At 54.7% G+C, this 23,602-nt stretch overlaps 1 protein-coding gene across 1 annotated transcript in view; it reads right to left on the bottom strand.

The window, feature by feature from the left end:
* LOC140402958 (ceramide synthase 2-like) overlaps positions 1–22,286 on the bottom strand; it is a 50,472-nt gene extending 28,186 nt beyond the window's left edge. The window contains exons 1-2 of the mRNA XM_072490607.1: positions 22,202–22,286; positions 316–489 (exon numbers count right to left, since the gene is read on the bottom strand). Of these exons, the coding sequence (XP_072346708.1) occupies positions 316–488 (173 nt within the window). The 5' untranslated portion in view covers position 489; positions 22,202–22,286. The remainder of the gene's footprint in view (positions 1–315; positions 490–22,201) is intronic.
* Positions 22,287–23,602: the final 1,316 nt, after the last annotated feature.

Here is a 23,602-nt window from a genome sequence, read left to right as displayed (position 1 = left end):
CCTCCGGCTACTTCCCGGGAAGCAGTCGCGCCTCGAAGGTGCCCCCGCCCCCCCCCGCGCGAGCCTAAAATCGCCACAAGACCCAGGGTGAACAGCCGAGCGAGCTCACTATCCATGAGTTTCACAGAGTCCCCCGGTTAGGCCCAAGGCTTCGAGAGCCAGAAGCCAATTCCCAGAGCAACGCACCACCAGGATATTCGAGTGACATGGAAGTCTTGGGAGAACACGCGACCGCTAAAGGAATTTCAGCTGCCCGCCCTCCCCCGCACCCACAAGACCCGGCCCCCTCGAGATTGAAAAAAAAAAATTTCTTACCTTTCAAAAACATAGCGGATAATCATGAATATGAAGGCACATGGTATTGTGACGTAGAGGTCTCCAGCCTTGGCGTAGACGCGCCCATCGCGATCCTCCAGGTCCGTCCAGGTCAGATTGTATGGAAGCCAGAGTCGATCCCACCAGAACCAGTCGTATATCGTCTGAAACATCCTGCCCAGGAGAGTCAAGCGGGTTAATAATGCAAGCGGACAGCCTGGCATCTGCCCTAACCACTTGCCTGGACGAGCGCGGCTCCCGACAACACTCGAGAAGCTCGGCGCCATCCAGGACAAAGCAGCCCGGCTCGATCGACACGCTAACCGCCGACATTCACTCCCTCCCCCCCCCGACGCACAGCAACAGCCGTGTGCACCGTCTACAAGACGCACCGCGGCCACTCGCCTTCGACAGCACCTTCCAAACCCGCCACCTCTACCGTCTAGAAGGACGAGGGGGGGGGGGGCAGCAGACACACGGGGAACGCCCCCCACCTGCAAGTTTCCCCCTCCGAGCCGCTCGCCATCCCGACTCGGGAATATATCGGCCGTCCCTTCACTGTGGCCGGGGTCGGAATCCCGGAACTCCCTCCCTGACAGCACGGTGGGTGTACCTACACCCCACGGGGACTGCAGCGGGTTCAAGATGGCGGCTCACCCACCCAAGGGGCAATTGGGGCGTCAATATGCAGCAGTCACTCGTACATCTGATCGGGGATGGAGGAGAAACGGGAGTGGGGCGAGAGAACGTGGGACTCGCTGAAAGATAGGCTCTGCATTTCCCTAGCACCTTTCACCCACTCAGGACCTGCCCAAAAGGGCCTCACACAATCAACCGTGAGCTTCTGCTGAAGTGCAGTCGCTGCGGCAACGTAGAGAACATGGCCGCCGCCTGCACATCGCAACATCCCACAACTCGCGACCGAGGCAACGACCACTCCACATCGTAGAATCCCGACAGCGTAGAAAAAGGCCATTCGGCCCATCGATTCTGCACTAACCCTCTGAAAGAGCAACCTATCTAGGCCCACTCCCCCGCCCCATAACCCCACCTAACCTTTTGGACACTAAAAAGGGACAAGTTAGCACGGCCAATCCGCCTAACCTGCACGTCTTTGGACTGTGGGAGGAAACCGGAGCACCCGGAGGAAACCCACGCAGACACGGGGAGGACGTGCAGACTCCGCACACTCAACCCAAGGCCGAAATCAAACCCCAGGTTACCCGGCGCCTTGGGTGTGAGAATAAATTGGAGAGCGCTCCTCCAAAGAGCCCAGCCCTGACGCAATGGGCCCGCAGTCCTCCTCGAGTGGGCAGGATTCTATCAGAGAGTCCACAGCGAGCCCCGGACACCGGGCGAGAAAAACCTGGTCGCAAATCAGGGCCTAGCAAAAAGAGGCTACCTTGCTGGTACAGCAGGCTATGATTAGGAAGGCCCCAGTTACAGGAAGGCCTTCGGCGATGCCGCACTGGAACACCGCCCTGTGCGGTTTTGGACTGGTCCCAGGGAGGAGGAGGATTGTCCGGAGTAAAATCGGGCCTCTGTATCCTCTGGCGTTTGAACGGATGAGAGGCGAACTCATCGAGGGCCTACAAGATTCCGAAGGGTCTGATCAGGTGGGCACAGATGGGGTCCGCTGGTCAGGGTACCAGGTTAAGGTGTCGGCCATTTTGGACAGAGGCGAGGAGGAATTACTTCCCGCAGGAGGGTGGGGAATCTTTGGGATTCTCCACCACCCCAGAGCATTGTGGGTTCTCCGCCGTCCAAGACGTTCGGCAGCGCCTTCCAAACCCGCCACCTCGGCCATCGGGAAGGGCGAGGGGGCGGCAGACACACGGGGAACCCCCCCCCCCCCCGCCCACCTGGAGATTCCCCTCCGAGCCGCTCGCCATCCCAACTCGGAAATATATCAGCCGTTCCTTCACTGTCGCTGGGACAGAATCCTGGAACTCCCTCCCCAACAGCACGGTGGGTGTACCTACACCACACGGGGACTGCGGCGGGTTCAAGATGGCGGCTCACCCCCCCCCCCCCCACCTTCTCAGGGGGTGACTAGGGATGGTGGATTGATGCTGGGCCTGGCGAGCAAGGTCCCCACATCCCACAAAAAGTGTTTTTGGTCACTCAGGGAATTATGCGATATGGAGGGCGGGCGGGGAAAATGGAGCTGGAGCCCAAGATTAGCCACGAGCACATGGAATTGCAGAGCAGGCTCGAAGGGCCGAATGGCCCACTCTGGTTCCTGTTTCTTATGCACGTAACCCAGCGTTGATGGCCAGGAAGCGGTTCACACACATCAGCTTTCGATTCAGATGTCAGAACATTCCTGCAGAATGTTTGAGGTGAGGGACGCCGCCAGTGTCCCTGCTGATTTCATCCGTGGGAAGTGCACCCATCTCCAGCTCCTCAGAAACCGCGTTAGGGAACTGGAGCCGGAGCTGGATGAACTTCGGATCATTCGGGAGCCAGAGGTGGTCATCGATAGAAGCTTCAGGGATGTAGTTACTCCGAAGAATAAAGGTAGATGGGTGACGGTGAGAGGGGCTGGGAGGAAGCAGTCAGTACAGGAATCCCCTGTGGTCGTTTCCCTTAGTAACAAGTATACCGCTTTGGATACTGTTGAGGGGGACGACTTACCAGGGGTAAGCCATGGGGTACAGGTCTCTGGCACAGAGTCTGTCCCTGTTGCTCAGAAGGGAAGGGGGGAGAGGAGTAGAGTCATTGGAGACTCCATAGTTAGGGGGATAGATAGGAGATTCTGTGGGAATAAGAGAGACTCGCGGTTGGTGTGTTGCCTCCCAGGTGCCAGGGTCCGTGATGTCTCGGATCGTGTTTTCGGGATCCTTAAGGGGGAGGGGGAGCAGCCCCAAGTCGTGGTCCACATAGGTACCAACGACATAGGTAGGAAAAGGGATGGGGATGTAAGGCAGGAATTCAGGGAGCTAGCGTGGAAACTTAGATCTAGGACAAACAGAGTTATTATCTCTGGGTTGTTACCCGTGCCACGTGATAGCGAGACGAGGAATAGGGAGAGAGAGGAATTGAACAGGTGGCTACAGGGATGACGCAGGAGGGAGGGTTTCAGATTTCTGGATAATTGGGGCTCATTCTGGGGTCGGTGGGACCTCTACAAACAGGATGGTCTACACCTGGACCAGAGGGGTACCAATATCCTGGGGGGGAAATTTGCTAATGCTCTTCGGGAGGGTTTAAACTAGTTCAGCAGGGGCTTGGGAACCTGAATTGTAGCTCCAGTATACAGGAGGTTGAGGGGAGTGAGGTCATGAGTAAGGTTTCAAAGTTGCAGGAGTGTACCGGCAGGCAGGAAGGTGATTTAAAGTGTGTCTTCTTCAATGCCAGGAGCATCCGGAATAAGGTGGGTGAACTTGCGGCATAGGTTGGTACCTGGGACTTCGATGTTGTGGCCATTTCGGATAGAGCAGGGACAGGAATGGTTGTTGCAGGTGCCGGGGTTTAGATATTTCAGTAAGCTCAGGGAAGGTGGTAAAAGAGGGGGAGGGGTGGCATTGTTAGTCAAGGACAGTATTACAGTGGCAGAAAGGACGTTTGATGAGGACTCGTCTACTGAGGTAGTATGGGCTGAGGTTAGAAACAGGAAAGGAGGGGTCACCCTGTTAGGGGTTTTCTATAGGCCTCCGAAAAGTACCAGAGATGTAGAGGAAAGGATTGCAAAGATGATTCTGGATAGGAGCGAAAGCAACAGGGTAGTTATTATGGGGGACTTTAACTTTCCAAATATTGACTGGAAACGCATATAGTTCGAGTACTTTAGATGGGTCCGTTTTTGTCCAATGTGTGCAGGAGGGTTTCTTGACACAGTATGTAGATAGGCCAACGAGAGGAGAGGCCATATTGGATTTGGTACTGGGTAATGAACCAGGACAGGTGTTAGATTTGGAGGTAGGTGATAGTGACCACAATTCGATTACGTTTACTTTAGTGATGGAAAGGGATAGGTATATACCGCAGGGCAAGAGTTATATCTGGGGGAAAGGCAATTATGATGCGATGAGGCAAGACTTAGGATGCATCGGATGGAGAGGAAAACTGCAGGGGATGGGCACAATGGAAATGTGGAGCTTGTTCAAGGAACAGCTACTGCGTGTCCTTGATAAGTATGGACTGTCAGGCAGGGAGGAAGTGGTCGAGCAAGGGAACCGTGGTTTACTAAAGCAGTTGAAACACTTGTCAAGAGTTAGAAGGAGGCTGATGTAAAGATGAGACATGAACGTTCAGTTAGGGCGCTCGAGAGTTACACGTTAGCTAGGAAGGACCTAAAGAGAGAGCTAAGAAGAGCCAGGAGGGGACATGAGAAGTCTTTGGCAGGTAGGATCAAGGATAACCCTAAAGCTTTCTGTAGATATGTCAGGAATAAAAGAATGACTAGGGTAAGAGTAGGGCCAGTCAAGGACAGTAGTGGGAAGTTGTGCGTGGAGTTCGAGGAGATAGGAGAGATGCTAAATGAATATTTTTCGTCAGTATTCACACAGGAAAAAGACAATGTTGTCGAGGAGAATAGTGAGATTCAGGCTACTAGACTAGAAGGGCTTGAGGTTCATAAGGAGGAGGTGTTAGCAATTCTTGAAAGTGTGAAAATATATAAGTCCCCTGGGCCGGATGGGATTCCCTAGGATTCTCCGGGAAGCTAGGGAGAAGATTGCTGAGCCTTTGGCTTTGATCTTTAAGTCATCTTTGTCTACAGGAATAGTGCCAGAAGACTGGAGGATAGCAAATGTTGCCCCCTTGTTCAAGAAGGGGAGTAGAGACAACCCCGGTAACTATAGACCAGTGAGCCTTACTTCTGTTGTGGGCAAAGTCTTGGAAAGGTTTATAAGAGATAGGATGTATAATCATCTGGAAAGGAATAATTCGGTTAGAGATAGTCAACACGGTTTTGTGAAGGGTAGGTCGTGCCTCACAAACCTTATTGAGTTCTTAGAGAAGGTAACCAAACAGGTGGATGAGGGTAAAGCAGTTGATGTGGTGTATATGGATTTCAGTAAAGCATTTGATAAGGTTCCCCCGGTAGGCTACTGCAGAAAATATGGAGGCATGGGATTCAGGGTGATTTGAAGTGAAAATCGCTTGTCACAAGTAGGCTACAATGAAGTTACAGTGAAAAGCCCCTAGTCGCCACATTCTGGCGCCTGTTCGGGGAGGCTGGTACGGGAATTGAACCATGCTGCTGGCCTGCTTTAAAAGCCAGCGATTTAGCCCAGTGTGCTAAACCCGCCCCTCGTGTGCTAAACCAGCCCCTTTAGCAGTTTGGATCAGAAATTGGCTAGCTGGAAGAAGGCAAAGAGTGGTGGTTGATGGGAAATGTTCAGACTGGAGTCCAGTTACTAGTGGTGTACCATAAGGATCTGTTTTGGGGCCACCGCTGTTTATCATTTTTATAAATAACCTGGAGGAGGGCGTAGAAGGATGGGTGAGTAAATTTGCAGATGACACTAAAGTCGGTGGAGTTGTGGACAGTGCGGAAGGATGTTACAAGTTACAGAGGGACATAGATAAGCTGCAGCGCTGGGCTGAGAGGTGGCAAATGGAATTTAATGCAGAAAAGTGTGAGGGGATTCATTTTGGAAGGAATAACAGGAAGACAGAGTACTGGGCTAATGGTAAGATTCTTGGTAGTGTGGATGAGCAGAGAGATCTCGGTGTCCATGTACATAGATCCCTGAAAGTTGCCACCCAGGTTGAGAGGGTTGTTAAGAAGGCGTGCGGTGGGTCAGCTTTTATTGGTAGAGGGATTGAGTTTCGGAGCCATGAGGTCATGTTGCAGCTGTACAAAACTCTGGTGCAGCCGCATTTGGAGTATTGCATGCAATTCTGGTCGCCGCATTATAGGAAGGATGTGGAAGCATTGGAAAGGGTGCAGAGGAGATTTACCAGAATGTTGCCTGGTATGGAAGGAAGATCGTATGAGGGAAGGCTGAGGGACTTGAGGCTGTTTTCGTTAGCGAGAAGAAAGTTAAGAGGTGACTTAATTGAGGCATACAAGATGATCAGAGGATTAGATAGGGTGGACAGTGAGAGCCTTTTTCCTCGGATGGTGATGTCTAGCACGAGGGGACATAGCTTTAAATTGAGGGGAGATAGATATAGGACAGATGTCAGAGGTAGGTTCTTTACTCAGAGAGTAGTAAGGGCGTGGAATGCCCTGCCTGCAACAGTAGTGGACTCGCCAACACTAAGGGCATTCAAATGGTCATTGGATAGACATATGGACGATAAGGGAATAGTGTAGATGGGCTTTGGAGTGGTTTCACAGGTCGGCGCAACATCGAGGGCCGAAGGGCCTGTACTGCGCTGTAATGTTCTATGTTCTAACAGGCCCAGTGTCTCAACCTTGCCTTAACGGTTCCCCTCAGTACGTCAGCCCTCGACTCAGGCAGAACAGTCTTGACTATTTTGTTACTGCGAGGAAGGGACACGTCACTCCAGGACTGATTGCATGAGGAAATAGAGGTGGTATTTCGAAACAAAGTTTAACCTTCAACCACTAGCGGTATTCCCACTCCGCAAAACCACCTCCGCTCTCAATCCACTTCAACGACCATTGGCCCATCGGAATATCTGCTGTCCTTGGAGAAGGAGGAGGTCTTTAAAAGCAATGTCGAAAGAAAAGATCTGACTCCTGTTAGAACCAAGCAGAAACTCTCGCTGCATTTCTTCAGAAGCGGTTTCCGCTCACTTCTTTGGAAGAATCTGCTAATCGGTCATAGAACATACGGTACAGAAGGAGGCCATTCGGCCCATCGAGTCTGCACCAACCCACTTAAGCCCACACTTCCACCCGATCCCCATAACCCAATAACCCCTCCTAACTTTTTTGGGCACTAAGGGCAATTTAACATGGCCATTCCACCTAACCTGCACGTCTTTGGACTGTGGGAGGAAACCGGAGCACCCGGAGGAAACCCACGCAGACACGGGGAGAACGTGCAGACTCCGCACAGACAGTGACCCAGCGGGGAATCGAACCTGGGACCGTGGCGCTGCGAAGCCACAGTGCCAGCCACGTGTGCGACCGTGCTGACTGCCGGCGTAACCCTTTAACTGAACTACGGGGGAGCAAACCGCTCGACCCTTCATCTTGAACTCCACCGACCTGCTTTTCGGCAAAACGCCCAATACCTTGGGCTCCACCCAGTAACGACATCACCTCACCAAGCTGAAATCTAATTAACTCCACAGGGAATCCCCTTCATCCAAACAAAAGTGCATTAGCCCAAGATTTTTTTTAAAAAGACGGTCTTAATTGCACCTCTGGCTCCCAAATACTTTCAAACCTTTAAAAGCCGCTACTGCAGCAGTCGAACACACTAAGCCAGGATTTGAACCCATACTGTATCAAATACATATAATAATATATCTGAAATACCTGCATTCCACGTACACAAGCAAACGTTCTTTCACACTTTCCACTACTGCCCTCTCAGCTCACAACAGCCCTGCGCGTGCAGTTGAAAATCCTCCCGGTCCCCATTCTGGGGTTGGAGCCGTCTGGGATGGCCACGTCCCGATTGCAAAATGGGCACGTGCAAAGAATGCAGGGAAAATTGGACAACACCGAAAAGATCGGTCTGTTGATTAGAGCCTTAGCTCTCAGACAGGCCCGGTATTGCTAAACCATCTACATACTAAATGAGCCATCCCCGGGAACAAAAGGCAACAGTTAGGTAAACACCTAGTTAGGACAGACACCCCGGCGCCAGGGGATACTAAAACAAAGCAAACCAACGGCCACCTAGGACATGGCCAGCAACCTCCCAGCCCTCTATTGGAAGAAAATCGATAGGAACGATTGGGAAACGACCCAATCAATTGGGGCCAAGTTCAAGGCCCGCCCAAAAGCGCACAAAGTCCTTTTTGGGAGTATAAAAAGAATTCCCCAAGAGAGGGTCGCTCTCTTTGGCCTTGGCTCTCAGCGAGTAGAGACCTGCCAGAGCTACGCCAGACCAAGTAAGTCCCAAGCCAACGCACGCTACGAGATAGGCGCTCCTAGTTGCTACCCTGTAAACAGCTCAACCCAGCGGCCTCAGAACCGAGCAACGGTCATTGTTCCTCTGACTGAGTGGGCACCCGAAGCTAAGTATAGGCTTTAGTAATAGAGATCGTTTAGGTTGTAGAGTTTTATGCATGAGTAGATTTGACTGCGTGTAAATAAATGAGCGTTGCTTTTGAAGTTACTAACTGGCGTATCGAGTCCTTGATCAGTATTCGGTTCTGAACCTTGTGGCGGTGTCAAAAGATACCTGCCGACTCTTGAGCAAACGTGATTAAACAGAGGCAAATTAAGAGACCACAGCAAGTTAACAACAGGGTAACCTCTCTCTGCACCCTCTTTCCCAGGCCTCGACATCCCTTCTGAACGTGCGAGGGACCACTTGGGGCCTAACCAGAGAGGTTTCCTTTCCCCCCCCACCCCCCCCAATTTAGAGTACCCAATTCTTTTCTTCCCCCCCCCCCCCCCCGATTGAGGGGCGATTTGGCGTGGCCAATCCACCTGCCCCGCACATCTCTTGGGGTCGTGGGGGCGAGGCCCACCCGGACACCGGGGGGGGGGGGGGGGGGGGGGGGGGGGGGGAGAACGTTCAAACTCCACACGGACGGACGGTGTCCCGGGGGCCGGGATCGAACCCGGGTCCTCGGCGCCGTGAGGCAGCAGTGCTAACCGCTGCACCATCATGCTGCCTCCAAGAGATTTGTTTATAACAAATTTTTTTTTAACGTGAAAGGCGTATCCCTCGATTATCTCGAACAAGAAGAAAATTACAGCACAGGAACAGGCCCTTCGGCCCTCCCAGCCTGCGCCGATCCTTTATCTAAACCTGTCGCCTATTTTCCAAGGATCTACTTCCCTCTGTTCCCCGCCCGTTCATATATCTGTCTAGATGCATCTTGAATGATGCTATCGTGCCCGCCTCTACCACCTCCGCTGGCAAAGCATTCCAGGCACCCACCACCCTCTGCGTAAAACAACTTTCCACCCACATCTCCCTTAAACTTTCCCCCTCTCACCTTGAAACCGTGGCCCCTTGTAAATGACACCCCCACTCTTGGAAAAAGCTTGTTGCTATCCACCCTGTCCATACCTCTCATAATTTTTTTGTCACCCACGTTGACAAAAGCCAGATATCGCGGGCCCCGAACCTTCTCGTCAACTAGCCCACGCCTCCGAGGATTTGTGACGATGAATCTGGAGGGCCCGGTGCTTCTGCACCACCCCACCCCCACCCCGCTGCTCCTGCCTCCTACCCGCCCCCCCCTCCCCTCACCCCACCCCGCCTCAGAAACCCTCTGGGTTTGAACACCTCAGCACCTGGTTTCCCCGCTCGACCCCACCACCCAAAGGGCTTCACACCGCAACTGCGTTCGCCATTCGTCAGCCCAACCTTACTCATTGTTTCGTTAGACACTGCTAAGTTGTGGCCCCACCACCACCCCACAAAATAAAAGGTTGAAGATTGATTCTAGACGCCCTCCAGTGCCGAAGGAGGCCATTCGGCCCATTGAATCCGCGCCAACCCTCCGAAAGAGCGCCCAACCCAGGTCTAATCCCCCCCCCCCACACCTAAGGGAAAATTTAGCACAGCCAATCCACCTAACCTGCACATCTTTGGACACTAAGGGACAATTTAGCACGGCCAATCCACCTAACCTGCACATCTTTGGACACTAAGGGGCAATTTAGCACGGCCAATCCACCTAACCTGTACATCTTTGGACACTAAGGGACAATTTAGCACGGCCAATTCACCTAACCTGCACATCTTTGGACACTAAGGGACAATTTAGCACGGCCAATCCACCTAACCTGCACATCTTTGGACACTAAGGGACAATTTAGCACGGTCAATCCACCTAACCTGCATCACTTTGGACACTAAGGGGCAATTTAGCACGGCCAATCCACCTAACCTGCACATCTTTGGACACTGAGGGACAATTTAGCACGGCCAATCCACCTAACCTGCACATCTTTGGACACTAAGGGCAATTTAGCACGGCAAATTCACCTAACCTGCACATCTTTGGACACCAAGGGACAATTTAGCACGGTCAATCCACCTAACCTGCATCACTTTGGACACTGAGGGACAATTTAGCACGGTCAATCCACCTAACCTGCATCACTTTGGACTGTGGGAGGAAACCAGAGCACCCGGAGGAAACGCACGCAGACACGGGGAGAACGCGCAGACTCCGCCCAGTCACCTGACCGCGCACCTTGGTGCTCAGCGATCACCCATTCATCACTCCACTCGGCCTGCTAGCCCCGTGTCGGAACAGCAAGAGACACCGTGGATTCACGGACAACATCCCGCTTATCTTGGTGTTACTCCTGATGTAACAAAAATGACCACAGCACCCTCAAAGAGCAAAGAGCCAACCTCCTCAGCACAACTGCTGCCTCTTTAACGGGGTGGGGCTGTGCAATCGGCCTGGGGTGGAAGGACTGGAGTCATTTCCTCCGGAGCAGAGGAGGTCTAGCAGAGGGGAAATACACCGTCAATGGCAAAACTCTTAGGAATATAGAAAGTCTAGAGCGATCATTCATTTTGGTGGGACAAATTTGAATGTGGATTACAGGGTCAACGGCAGGGTTCTGAGGAATGTGGAGGAACAGAGAGATCTTGGGGTTCATGTCCACAGATCTCTGAAGGTTGCCACTCAAGTGGATAGAGCCGTGAAGAAGGCCTATAGTGTGTTCGCGTTTATTAACGGGGGGCTTGAGTTTAAGAGCCGCGAGGTTATGCTGCAACTGTACAGGACCCTGGTGAGACCACATTTGGAGTATTGTGTGCAGTTCTGGTCACCTCACTATAGGAAGAATGTGGAAGCATTGGAAAGGGTGCAAAGGAGATTTACCAGGATGCTGCCTGGATTGGAGGGTGGGTCTTATGAGGAAAGGTTGAGGGAGCGAGGGCCTTTCTCTTTGGAGCGGAGGAGGATGAGAGGCGACTTGATAGAGGTTTATAAGAAGATGAGGGGGATAGATAGAGTGGACGTTCAGAGACTATTTCCTCGGGTGGATGTAGCTGTTACAAGGGGGCATAACTATAAGATTCAGGGTGGGAGATATAGGAGGGATGTCCGAGATAGGTTCTTTACTCAGAGAGTGGTTCGGGTGTGGAATGGACTGCCTGCTGTGATAGTGGAGTCGGACACTTTAGGAACTTTCAAGCTGTTATTGGACAGGCACATGGAGCACACCAGAATGACAGGGAGTGGGATAGCTTGCTCTTGGTATCAGACAAAGCTTGGCACAACATCGAGGGCCGAAGGGCCTGTTCTGCGCTATGTTCGATGTTCTACCCGGGCGTGCAGGTCCACAGGTCTTTGAAGGTGGCAACGCAAGTGGACAAGGCAGTCCCGAAAGCATACGGAAGGGCGGCACGGGGGGGGGGGGGGGGGGCGCAGTGGTTAGCACTACCGCCTCACGGCGCCGAGGCCCCGGGTTCGATCCCGGCCCTGGGTCACTGTCCGTGTGTGGAGCTTGCACATTCTCCCCGTGCCTGGGTGGGTTTCGCCCCCACAACCCAAATGATGTGCAGGGTAGGTGGATTGGCCGCACTAAATTGCCCCTTAATTGGATTTTCTAAATTTATGGGGGGGGTGGGGGGTGGGGGGGGGGGGGGGGGTGGAGGCATACGGAATGCTTGCCGTCATTAGACGGGGCATCGATTATAAAAACTGGCGAGTCAGGCTGCAGTTGTCTAGAACCTTGGTAAGGCCGCACTTGGAATGTTGCGGACAATTCTGGTCGCCACGCTACCAGAAGGATGTGGAGGCGTTGGAGAGGGTGCAGAGGAGGTTTACCAGGATGTCGCCTGGTCTGGAGGGCATTAGCGATGAGGAGCGGCTGAATAGACCCGGTTTGTTCTCACTGGAACGACGGAGGTTGAGGGGCTACCTGATCGAGGTCTACAAGATTATGAGGGGCGTGGATAGAGGGGATGGGCAGGCACTCTTTCCCAGGGTGGAGGGGTCAGTCACCAGGGGGGGGGGGTGGGGGGAGGGGGCATAGGTTAAAGTGCGTGGGGCAAAGTTTAGAGGAGATGTGCAAGGCAGGTTTTTTTTTTTACACAAAGGGTGGGGAGTGCCTGGAACGCGTTGCCAGGGGAGGTTGTGGAACTGCTGAGGGTTTTGGCCAAGGTTATATCATGACCGGAACAGGCTTGAAGGACCGAAGGGCCTGTCCCTGCGCTGTATTCTTCGCAGAGGGGGGACGCTGATAGAGGGATACAAAATTGAACAACATCCCGCCACCTCGCACGAGGACGGAGACCTCGGCGGGAACGCTCCTGGAGAAGGTCGGCATCAACACGAGCCTGCCGTTACACCGAGGGCCTTGCCAACCCCCTCCCACGCCCCAGCCGCCCACCATGCACGGCTGAGACCACCGCGCCGGGGAGTCACCGCAGAGGCCGAGGGCCGGAAGGAATAGAACCAGGATGCCACCATTTTAAAAACAGGCCACTTCCCCCATCACCAATCCCACAACCTGCCCCCCCCACCCCTGCCAACACTGGGCACGGGCTTAATTGCCACACACTCAAAAAAAACAACGAAACCTCTAGCCAATTATGAGCCCAAAACGCTCACCATCTGTTTAATACCACGGACCTCTATTTTGTAAATACGTCCATTATGCTGCAGTTAATCCAAACGCCTTTTGGAAGTCCATATACACAACATCTACCACACTACCCAAATCGACCCTCTCAATCCGGTTAGTCGAGACACGTTTTGCATTTCACACACCCTTGTTTATAATAATAATATTTATTGTCACAAGTAGGCTTACATTAACACTGCAATGAAGTTACTGTGAAAATCCCTAGTCGCCACACTCCGGCGCCTGTTCAGGTACACGGAGGGAGAATTCAGAATGTCTAATTCACTTAACGGGCACGTCTTTTGGGACTTGCTGGAGGAAACCGGAGCACCCGGAGGAAACCCACGCAGACACGGGGAGAACGTGCAGACTCCGCACAGACAGTGACCCAAGCCGGGAATTGAACCCGGGACCCTGGCGCTGTGAAGCAACATTGCTAACCACTGTGCTACCGTAACCCAGGTTTCTCCCGACAGAGAATTGATTTTGCCCTTCACAACACCTTTTGGAAGTCCATATACACAACATCCACCACACTACCCAAATCGACCCTCTCAATCAGGTTAGTCGGACACCATTTGCATTTCACACACCCTTGCTAATCCCAAATTCTGTACTTCACAACACAGTGTACAGCGATAAAGAGCTGCAGCTACGAGGGTAGATGGAAGATGGTGGGGACTGTTGCCTCGGATAAAAGGCGGCCGAGAGACTTGATGAGAGATCCTGAAGGGGTAAGGACAGAGGGGAGCTGTTCCCACTCGAGAGGGAATCAAAAACTCGAGGTCAGAGATTCAAAGTCATTGACAAAAAGGAATAGAAGGGAGCTGAGGGAGGGTGGTGGAGGCAGATCTCGATCGAAACGGATTTGGGATTGCTGCTCGAGAAGGGAAAATGGGCGAGGTAGAATGCTCTTTCAGAGGGCACAGTGCAGGCTCGATGGGCCGAATGGCCTCCCGCTGCCCTACGCCCCCTCGCATTTCTGTTCCCTGGACATACACGAGCTTCAGTGCGTGCGGCGGGCGCCCGTCAGCGGGAGACGCGTTTACATTCCTATAGCGCCTCGTGGCCTCCCCCAGAGTGTGTGTGGGAGTTCATCAGACGATGAAGTACTTCTGCTCCCCCCCCCCCCCCCCTCCCTACCCCTCTACCCCCCCGGACGGCCTCCTAAGTAGGCTTCAAATGAAGTTACTGTGAAAAGCCCCTAGTCGCCACATTCCGGCGCCTGTTCGGGGAGGCTGGAACGGGACTTGAACCGCTAAGCGATTTTTTCATTTCATTTCCCCCCCCCCCCCCCGCCCCTTTCCCCCATCCCCTGCCCCACTCAAACGCAGTCAGGACATCCAATTCGAGCACAGCAAGATCACACTGACACCAATGTGTTAATTGGTCACCCAGCTCACCCGATCATTCCTCCCGACCAACATCGCTTTCTTCAGAAGTAAAAAAAAAGGAAGAGAAAAAAGTCCATCCGCTCATTTATTTCGCTGGTCGCTTGCGGGATCCTGCTGTGCACCGGTCAGCCTCCGCGGTTGCTACATTACGGCAGCGAGCGGCGCGGAGGGCGGAGTGCGCCGGCACGGAGGCCCGCAAGCCGTGTGATCGGCACCGGGAGAAAGGCAAACTCTCTCTCCCGCTCTCTCTCTAAAAGTCACCGTGGAATTACGCCAGGGGTAAGATTAACAGGACCGCTCGTCCACAGATCCGGTGGCGACGGGAGTTCCAAATCCCACCGGGGCCTAAATGGAGGTCGATAAAGAAAATCCGAGGGCAGCGCGGTGGGTTAGCACTGCTGCCTCGCGGCGCCGAGGTCCCAGGTTCGATCCCGGCTCTGGGTCACTGTCCGTGTGGAGTTTGCACATTCTCCCCGTGTCTGCGAGGGTTTCGCCCCCACAACCCAAAGATGTGCAGGCGAGGTGGATTGGCCACGCTAAATTGCCCCTTAATTGGAAAAAATTTGGGGTACCTCTAAATTTATTTATTTTTTTAAATCCGGCATCCCGAAAAATAACTCTATTCTCGTTAAAGAAAAAACCCACATGGGGTTCACCAATGTCCCCTATAGAGAGCGAAATCTGCCATCCTTAAGGCGGTCTGGCCTACATGTGACTCCAGACAACACCGCCTCTCCCCCGCCCACACACACAGGCAACGCGATCGACTCTTAACTACCCTCCGCCCCTCCGACGCGGCCTACAACTCGAGTTGTATGGGAACCGCGACAGGAGAGGGTTGAAATCGGGTAGGCCTCAACCCTGGGGGGACGGTGGGGGGGGGCGGGCGCCGCTGTTCAGGAACGGCCTCAAAACGGCAGGTGGGCATGAGCGACACACGCCAGGCCGTCGCCGACAGACCTAACGGCTCAAAAACGCGGTCCGGGAATCCCCCGACACGCGGTCAAAACTAACTCAAACGGAACTCGCAGAAGTATGGAAAAGAGGGCGGTTGAGATTCGGGGTTAAAAAGAAGAAAGGGATCTCGGAAATTGGGAGGCCAGAGGGTTCTGGCAAAGTCTGCAGGCAAACAGCTCCGTTAGCTCGGGCGCCACATCAAAGTCACCTCTCGGAAAGTTATGTAAACAGTGAGATCATAACAGACGATAATGCGCGATCTTGCCTCCTCCTGCTGCTCTGTCAAGGTTAGAAATAGGGCCAAGGGCAAGGTGAAGGAAAGCAACAGAAAACAAACTCGAGTCAGGCTTTTGCGGCCTAGTCCACACCGGCTTCCCGGTCCCTCAGGACTCCCTGCTCTCTTGCTCAACACCCACAGGCACAGCCTGAAGCATACTACCACCCCCCCCCCCCCCCCCCCCCCCCCGGACTGGGCCTCAGCAAATCTCGGGCCTCTCCCGTGGAGGTGGGGGATTAAGATCGGGGTAGCGACGCTGGTGTCCCCTCTCTCTCACGCCACTTCGCTGCAGTCACATCGTGAGACGTCAACCTGCCCGTTGGGGAGCTGGACTCGTCCCATGGCAGGGAAGCCCCGGGTTACAGCCACGGTTTTAACCCCTCGAGTGCTGCCAGGCGAGAGGTGCATAATACTCCCTTTTAACGATTCAGGGTGAGGGAGGACAAATAACATCCCAGCCAACACGGACCCCATCAAACACTCCCAGGACAGGTACAGCACGGGGTTGGATACAGAGTAAAGCTCCTTCTACACTGTCCCCATCAAACACTCCCAGGACAGGTACAGCACGGGGTTAGATACAGAGTAAAGCTCCCTCTACACTGTCCCCATCAAATACTCCCAGAACAGGTACAGCACAGGGTTAGATACAGAGTAATGCTCCCTCTACACCGTCCCCATCAAACACTCCCAGGACAGGTACAGCACAGGGTTAGATACAGAGTAAAGCTCCCTCTACACTGTCCCCATCAAACACTCCAGGACAGGTACAGCACGGGGTTAGATACAGAGTAAAGCTCCCACTATACTGTCCCCATCAAACACTCCCAGGACAGGTACAGCACGGGGTTAGATACAGAGTAAAGCTCCCTCTACACTGTCCCCATCAAACACTCCCAGGACAGGTACAGCACGGGGTTAGATACAGAGTAAAGCTCCCACTATACTGTCCCCATCAAACACTCCCAGGACAGGTACAGCACGGGGTTAGATACAGAGTAAAGCTCCCTCTACACCGACAAGTGGTGAATCAGTTGTTGGATTAAGGATCCCACATCCACGGCGTCGACACTCTCAATAGTCACGGGAAGGCGGTGTCATGATAGACAAACATGCAACCAATGAACACTCAGAATAGGACACAACCAATGGGCAGTCAGGACACTCCGAGGTGGCATCACCACAAGGGGGCGTGACATAAACACTATAAAAGGGATGAGGCACTCACACCCTGCCTCTTTCCACAGACATGTGGAACACGTGGCTTAGAGCAAGCTGCTACAGTTAGACGGAGTTACTACAGTTAGATTAGCGGAGAGTCGAACTCCATTTGAGAACTGTGTGAATAGTTCAGTCAACACGTTGAACTCATTTCAGAGTCTGGAGCAGCCTTTAGTCAAGACTGCATCAAGTAGCAGCCCGTGTAATCCGAAGCAGCACGACACAACAGGCGGTGGCACAGTGGGATTGTAGCTGAACTAGTAATCCCGACACCCAGGGTTATGATCTGGGTTCGAGTCCCACAGGGCAGGCGGAATCGTACCTTACAGACAATGTCCCAGACTCCACCATCACCATTGCTGGGTATGTCCTGTCTAACCGGCAGGGCAGAGGTGGCAGCACAGGGGTATACAGTCGGGAGGCAGTTACCCTGGGGGTCCCCAACATCGCCTCTGGACCCCATGAAGTCTCACGGCTTCGGGTTAAACACGGGCAAGGAAACCTCCTGCTGATAGCATAGTGGATAGCACAATTGCTTCACAGCTCCAGGGTCCCGGGTTCGATTCCCGGCTTGGGTCACTGTCCGTGCGGAGTCTGCACGTCCTCCCCCGTGTGTGCGTGGGTTTCCTCCGGGTGCTCCGGTTTCCTCCCACAGTCCAAAGATGTGCAGGTTAGGTGGGGGGGGCCACGATAAATTGCCCTGGGGTTGTTTAGCACACTGGGCTAAATCGCTGGCTTTGAAAGCAGGCCAACAGCGCGGTTCAATTCCCGTACCGGCCTCCCCGAACAGGCGGCGGAATGTGGCGACGAGGGGCTTTCCACAGTAACTTCATTTGAAGCCTACTCGTGACAAGCAGCGATGGTCACTTCATTTCATTTCCTTAGTGTCCAAAATTGCCCGTGGCCTTGGGTGGGGTGACTGGGTTATGGGGCTAGGGTGGGGGTGTGGCCTTGGGTAGGGCGCTCTTTCCGAGAGCCGGTGCAGACTCGATGGGCCGAATGGCCTCCTTCTGCGCTGTAAATTCTATGAATCAGCTCTCCGCCATGTCGAACACCACTTGGGAGGACGCACGGAGGGTGGCGAGGGCGCAGAATGTACTCCGGGTGGCTTCAATGTCTACCCCCAAGAGTGGCTCGGTTGTACCACCACGGGCCGGGTCCGAAAGGACATCGCCGCCAGGCTGAGACTGGCGAGGGTACCAACGAGAGGGAAGAACAGGCTGGACCTCATCCTCACCACCCTGCGGGCTGCAGGTGCCTCCGTCCCGGTCCGTATCGGGAGGAGCGACCACCGCACAGTCCGCGTGGAGACAAAGTCCCGTCTTCACATTGAGGATACCCTCCATCGTGTTGTGTGGCCGACCTGCCGCCGTGCGCAATGGGGTAGACTTCGAACGGATCGAGCAACTCAGGACTGGGCAGCAAGGAGGCGCTGTGGGGCCATCAGCGGCAGCAGAATTGTGTTCAACCTTAATCAGTAACCTCCTGGCCCGGCATATCCCCCCCCCCACTCCACCATTACCGCCAAGCCAGGGGATCAACCCTGGTTCAGTGACGAGCGCAGGAGAGCAGGCCGGGAGCGACACCGGGCATCCCGAAAAATGAGGTGCCAACCTGGTGAAGACAAAACACAGGACTACTCGTGCCAAACAGCAAGTGATAGACAAGAGCGAAGCGATTCCACAACAACCGCATCAGATCGAGGCTCCGCCGTCCCGCCCACATCCAGCCGTGAATGGTGGCGGACAATCAAACAACTCACGGGAGGGGGGGAGGCTCCTCAAATATCCCCGTCCTCAACGGCGGAGGAGCCCAGCACATCTGGGCGGGAGACGAGGCGGAGGCATTCGCAACAGTCTTCAGCCGGACGTGCCGAGTGGCTGATCCGTCTCGGTCTCCTCCGGAGGTCCCCAGCGTCGCAGATGTCCGTCTTCAGCCAACACGATTCACCCCGCGTGAGATCAAGGAACGGCTGAAGACACTGGATACCGCGAAGGCTCTGGGCCCTGACACTATCCCGGCAATGGTACTGAAGACTTGTGCTCCAGAACTTGCCGCACCCCTAGCCAAGCTGTTCCAGTACAGCTGCAACACTGGCATCGACCCGGCAATGGGGTAAATTGCCCAGGTCTGTCCCGTAAACAGGACAAATCCAACCCAGCCAATTACCCCCCTATCAGTCTACTCTCCATCATCGGCAACGTGATGGAAGGGGTCATCGACGGCGCGATCAAGCGGCACTTACTCAGCAATAACCTGCTCACGGACGCTCAGTTTGGGTTCCGCCCAGGGTCACTCAGCTCCTGACCTCGTTACAGCCTTGGTTCCAACACGGACAAGAGAGCTGAACCCCAGAGGTGAGGCTCGAGGTGACTGCCCTCGACGTCAAGGCAGCGTTTTTTAAAAATTCATTTACGGGATGTGGCTTTGTCTGGCTAGGCCGGCATTTAATCCCCGTCCCTAGTTGCCCTTCAGAAGGTGGTGGGTGAGCCGCCTTCTTGAAGTGCTGCAGTCCTGGAGGTGCAGGTACACCCCCTGTGCTGTTAGGGAGGGAGCTCCAGGATGTTGCCCCAGCGACAGCGAAGGAACGGCCGATATATTTCCAAGTCTGGCTGGGGGAGTGACTTGGAGTAGGAACCTCCAGGTCGTGGGGTTCCCAGGTATCTGCTGCACCCCCCCCCCCCCCCTCGTCCTTCTCGATGGTAGAGGTCGCGGGGTTCGAAGGTGCTGTCGAAGGAACCTTGGCAGTTAGAAGACGGTACACACGGCTGCCACTGCTCGTCGGTGGTGGAGGGAGCGAATGTTTGTGGAATGGGGAGCAATCAAGCGGGGCTACTTTGTCCTGGATGGTGTCGAGCTTCTCGAGTGTTGTTGGGAGCCATGCCCATCCAGGCGAGTGGAGAGTCTCCCATCGCACTCCTGACTTGTGTCCTTGTCGATGGTGGACAGGCTTTGGGGGGGGGGGTGGTCAGGAGGTGAGTTTCTCTCCGCAGGATTCCCAGCCTCTGACCTGCTCTGGGAGCCGCAGTATTTATACGGCTGGGCCCAGTTCAGTTTCCGATCAATGGTAACCCCCAGGATGTTGATAGTGGGGGATTCAGCGACGGTAATGCCATTGAATGTCACGGGGCGATGGTTAGATCCTCTCTTGTCGGAGATGGTCATTGCCTGGCACTTGTGTGGCGCGAATGTAACTTGCCCCTCGCCAGCCCGAGCCTGGATATTGTCCAGGTCTTGCTGCATTTGGACAGCAGTCCAACATTCACTCCCTCCAGCCCCCCCCCCCCCCGACGCACAGCGACAGCCGTGTGCACCGTCTACAAGACGCACCGCGGCGACTCGCCTTCGACAGCACCTTCCAAACCCGCCACCTCTACCGTCTAGAAGGACGAGGGGGGGGGGGGGGGCAGCAGACACACGGGGAACACCCCCCACCTGCAAGTTCCCCCCTCCGAGCCGCTCGCCATCCCGACCCGGGAATATATCGGCCGTTCCTTCACTGTGGCCGGGTCAGAAACCCGGAACTCCCTCCCTAACAGCACGGTGGGTGTACCTACACCACACGGGACTGCGGCGGGTTCAAGATGGCGGCTCCCCCACCACCTTCTCGAGGGGCAATTAGGGAGGGGCATGGCCAGCAACACCCTCATCCTGTAAATTATTATTATTATTATTATTTTTTTAAACTGGATGTTTCCGTGCTACACTTCCGATTAAGGCTATCTTGTCAGAACATGCGGTGTCGTGGTTCCCTGGGCTGTTCGTCTATCAAAGGGTGAGGCAACTACTTAAGGAGTCGTCATTGAGGCACCCACTGACAGTTGCTGTTCCGGGAATCGCCCCAATTACGCGGTTGAGTGGAATAATGCTCAATGCCTGAGTCACTCCCCGTGATTCACTCATTGCAAAAGAAAGCTGTGCCACTATCGCCTCAGCCTGCCTGACCCACTCCCAAAAAGGAAATGGACAGAGAGTTGCCGCCTCCCGGCCTAGTCAGGCTTCGGATCGGGCCTACCTGCGCTGTTTCGGCCTTCCCTTGGTTACGGGGCCTCTCTCAGCCCGTGAAAGGTTTCAGCTCACCGAGTGGCACCCTCACCTGTTGACTCAGTCGCTCAGGGGTTCAAACAGCAAGTGGCCGTTCTGCCCCTCTATCTCGTTCCACTGATGAATGCCGATCTGGAACCCAGCTCGGTCTAACCACCTTTTCTTTTTAAACCTCCCCCAAATCCACTTAAAAGTTATAACTTGACCCTCAATTTTAACTTGACCCCCAATTTCAGTGTTTTTATTTTGGAAGAGGGAACTAAAGAGTTCTGAATTTCCAATTCCCGTTCAGGAAGTGACTCCTGCCCTGCCCTCCCCTCAGAAAGGCCTGGCTCTCAAATGTTTGAAGAGAAATGGCTCCTTGATCTCTACGCTCTCCCCCCCCCCCACCCCACCCCACCCCACCAGGAACTCTGACCTCCCCCCCCCCCCCCCCCCCTCCACCACCACACCAGGACCTCTGACCGCCCCCCCCCCCCAACCAGGACCTCTGACCCCCCCCCCCCCCCCCAACCAGGACCTCTGACCCCCCCCCCCCCCCCCCCCCCCCCCCCGCCGCAATGCACCAATTCACCTATAAGGGGGTCATCGAGCCCCACTCCTCACCTCATAAAGGGCTCCTACGGAACCAGTGCCACCCTGGCAGTGCCCCCCCCCCCCACGAGCCTGACGCCGACCCTCAAACCTGAGGAGTGCCAGCTCAGTACCCTGGCAAGGCCAGGCTGGCAGAACCCGACCAGGGTGCCTCGGCCAGCATTGGCAGTGCTAAAGTGCCCCCCCCCTCTCCCCCCAAGTGCCGTTCTGCCTGCTCCCCATTTTGGGGGGGGGGGGGCCTGTGCTAAACGGCGGCTGGCTTGGGGTTACCTCGCCCCTGGCGCTCATTTGAAAGGTCCTACCCCCTCCACACGCTCCCTGGTTCTGGATTCCACCTGGCCCGTGTTAGAATAGTTACAGCACGGGAGGAGGCCATTAACTCTGGCTCTCCGTACTGGCTCTCGAACAGCAACTCATCCGAGTCCCACTTGCCCGCAAGGCGCCCAGAACAGGCCGCAGGCCTTTTGAGGCCCAGCTAGTATCCGAGGCAAGAACTCCGACACCGGGACAATCGCCTCCCGAGTCACTCCATTTTTTACAGATGCGCCACAAGAGAGCCTCCTATCGGGCTGCATCGCAGCCTGGGTCTGGCAACCGCTCGGCCCAGGACCGCAAGGAACTTCAGAGAGTCGTGAGCACCGCCCAGTCCGTCACACGAACCTGCCTCCCACCCGTCGACTCCGTCTGCACCTCCCGCTGCCCGGGGGAAGCGGGCAGCATAATCAAAGACCCCCTCCCACCCGGCTTACTCACTCTTCCAGCTTCTTCCATCGGGCAGGAGAGACAGAAGTCTGAGAACACGCACGAGCAGACTCCAAAACAGCTTCTTCCCCGCTGTCACCAGGCTCCTAAACGACCCTCTTATGGACTGATCTGATTTCTACTGAGTAGTACGACGCTGCGTATGCTTCGCCTAATATCTATGTATTTACATTGTGTACTTATCGTATGTTCCATGTCTCATGTACGGTACAATCTGTCCGGACTGTTCGCAGAACAATTTCTACTGTATCTCGGTACACGTGACAATGAATCAACTCAACAGCCGTCGGCCAGGAATCGTGGTCACAGGGTCTACCCTACCGCTAGCGAAGATGGACCCCCCCCCCCCTGCCTTCGAGGGGCAAACGCATCCATGTCCGAAGCGTCCCCGGCAAAGTCAGAAGACACAATGGAGCAGATTTGATAGCAGTGTCCCCTACTATCCGACCTTTCCCACGCCCCCGCTATCTTCCCGCGCGTCACTCTCGCCGGAACACCGTGTGAAGGCTTGTGGCGAAGGCAGCTACGGATTAGGATACATTTCCCCAGCAAAGAAAACAAACAAAAAAATAGAAAAGAAAAAAGAAACGGAAAAAAAAAAAAAAAAAAAAAAAAAAAAATCGATCGAAGAGTGTCGCGCGTGAAGGAGAGTTCGAGAACTCGGAGACCTCGACTAATCTCAGTCGCAACAATGTGGACAGGAGGCCTGCCAAGAGAGCTGGGAGGAACAAAAAATGTAACCCTTGCCCCCCCTCAGTCGCTACAAGGCCAATGCTCAAACCCAGGACTTGCGTCCACGTCGGGAATTTAACCGAGTTAAGAGGCCCCCCCACAACATCCTTGCCAGAAGCATCAGGAAAAAACCTTGAACCCTCCCTAACCCCCCCCCCTCCCTCCGACAGCACGAGCAGAGTGGATGGGAGCTGCAAGCGAGGAGCCAAAGCTTAGGGTCCCCTCCTGCGCCCCCCTCCCCAGGGTCTCCTCCTGCGCCCCCTCCCCAAAGGCGAGCTGCCTGCGGAAGAGCGATGGGGAAAAATAATAGGGGAGGGGGGTGTAGGGGGCTGGAAGAGGTTACAGAGATAGGGAGGGGGTGTAGGGGGCTGGAGGAGGTTACAGAGATAGGGAGGGGGTGTAGGGGGCTGGAGGAGGTTACAGAGATAGGGAGGGGGTGTAGGGGGCTGGAGGAGGTTACAGAGATGGGGAGGGGGTGTAGGGGGCTGGAGGAGGTTACAGAGATGGGGAGGGGGTGTCGGGGCTGGAGGAGGTTACAGAGATGGGGAGGGGGTGTAGGGGGCTGGAGGAGGTTACAGTGATAGGGAGGGGGTGTAGGGGGCTGGAGGAGGTTACAGAGATAGGGAGGGGGTGTAGGGGGCTGGAGGAGGTTACAGAGAT

This window comes from Scyliorhinus torazame, chromosome 26 (assembly GCF_047496885.1).
Source record: "Scyliorhinus torazame isolate Kashiwa2021f chromosome 26, sScyTor2.1, whole genome shotgun sequence".
Taxonomy (NCBI): Eukaryota; Metazoa; Chordata; class Chondrichthyes; order Carcharhiniformes; family Scyliorhinidae; genus Scyliorhinus; species Scyliorhinus torazame.
This window is presented reverse-complemented; position numbering and strand designations above follow the sequence as displayed.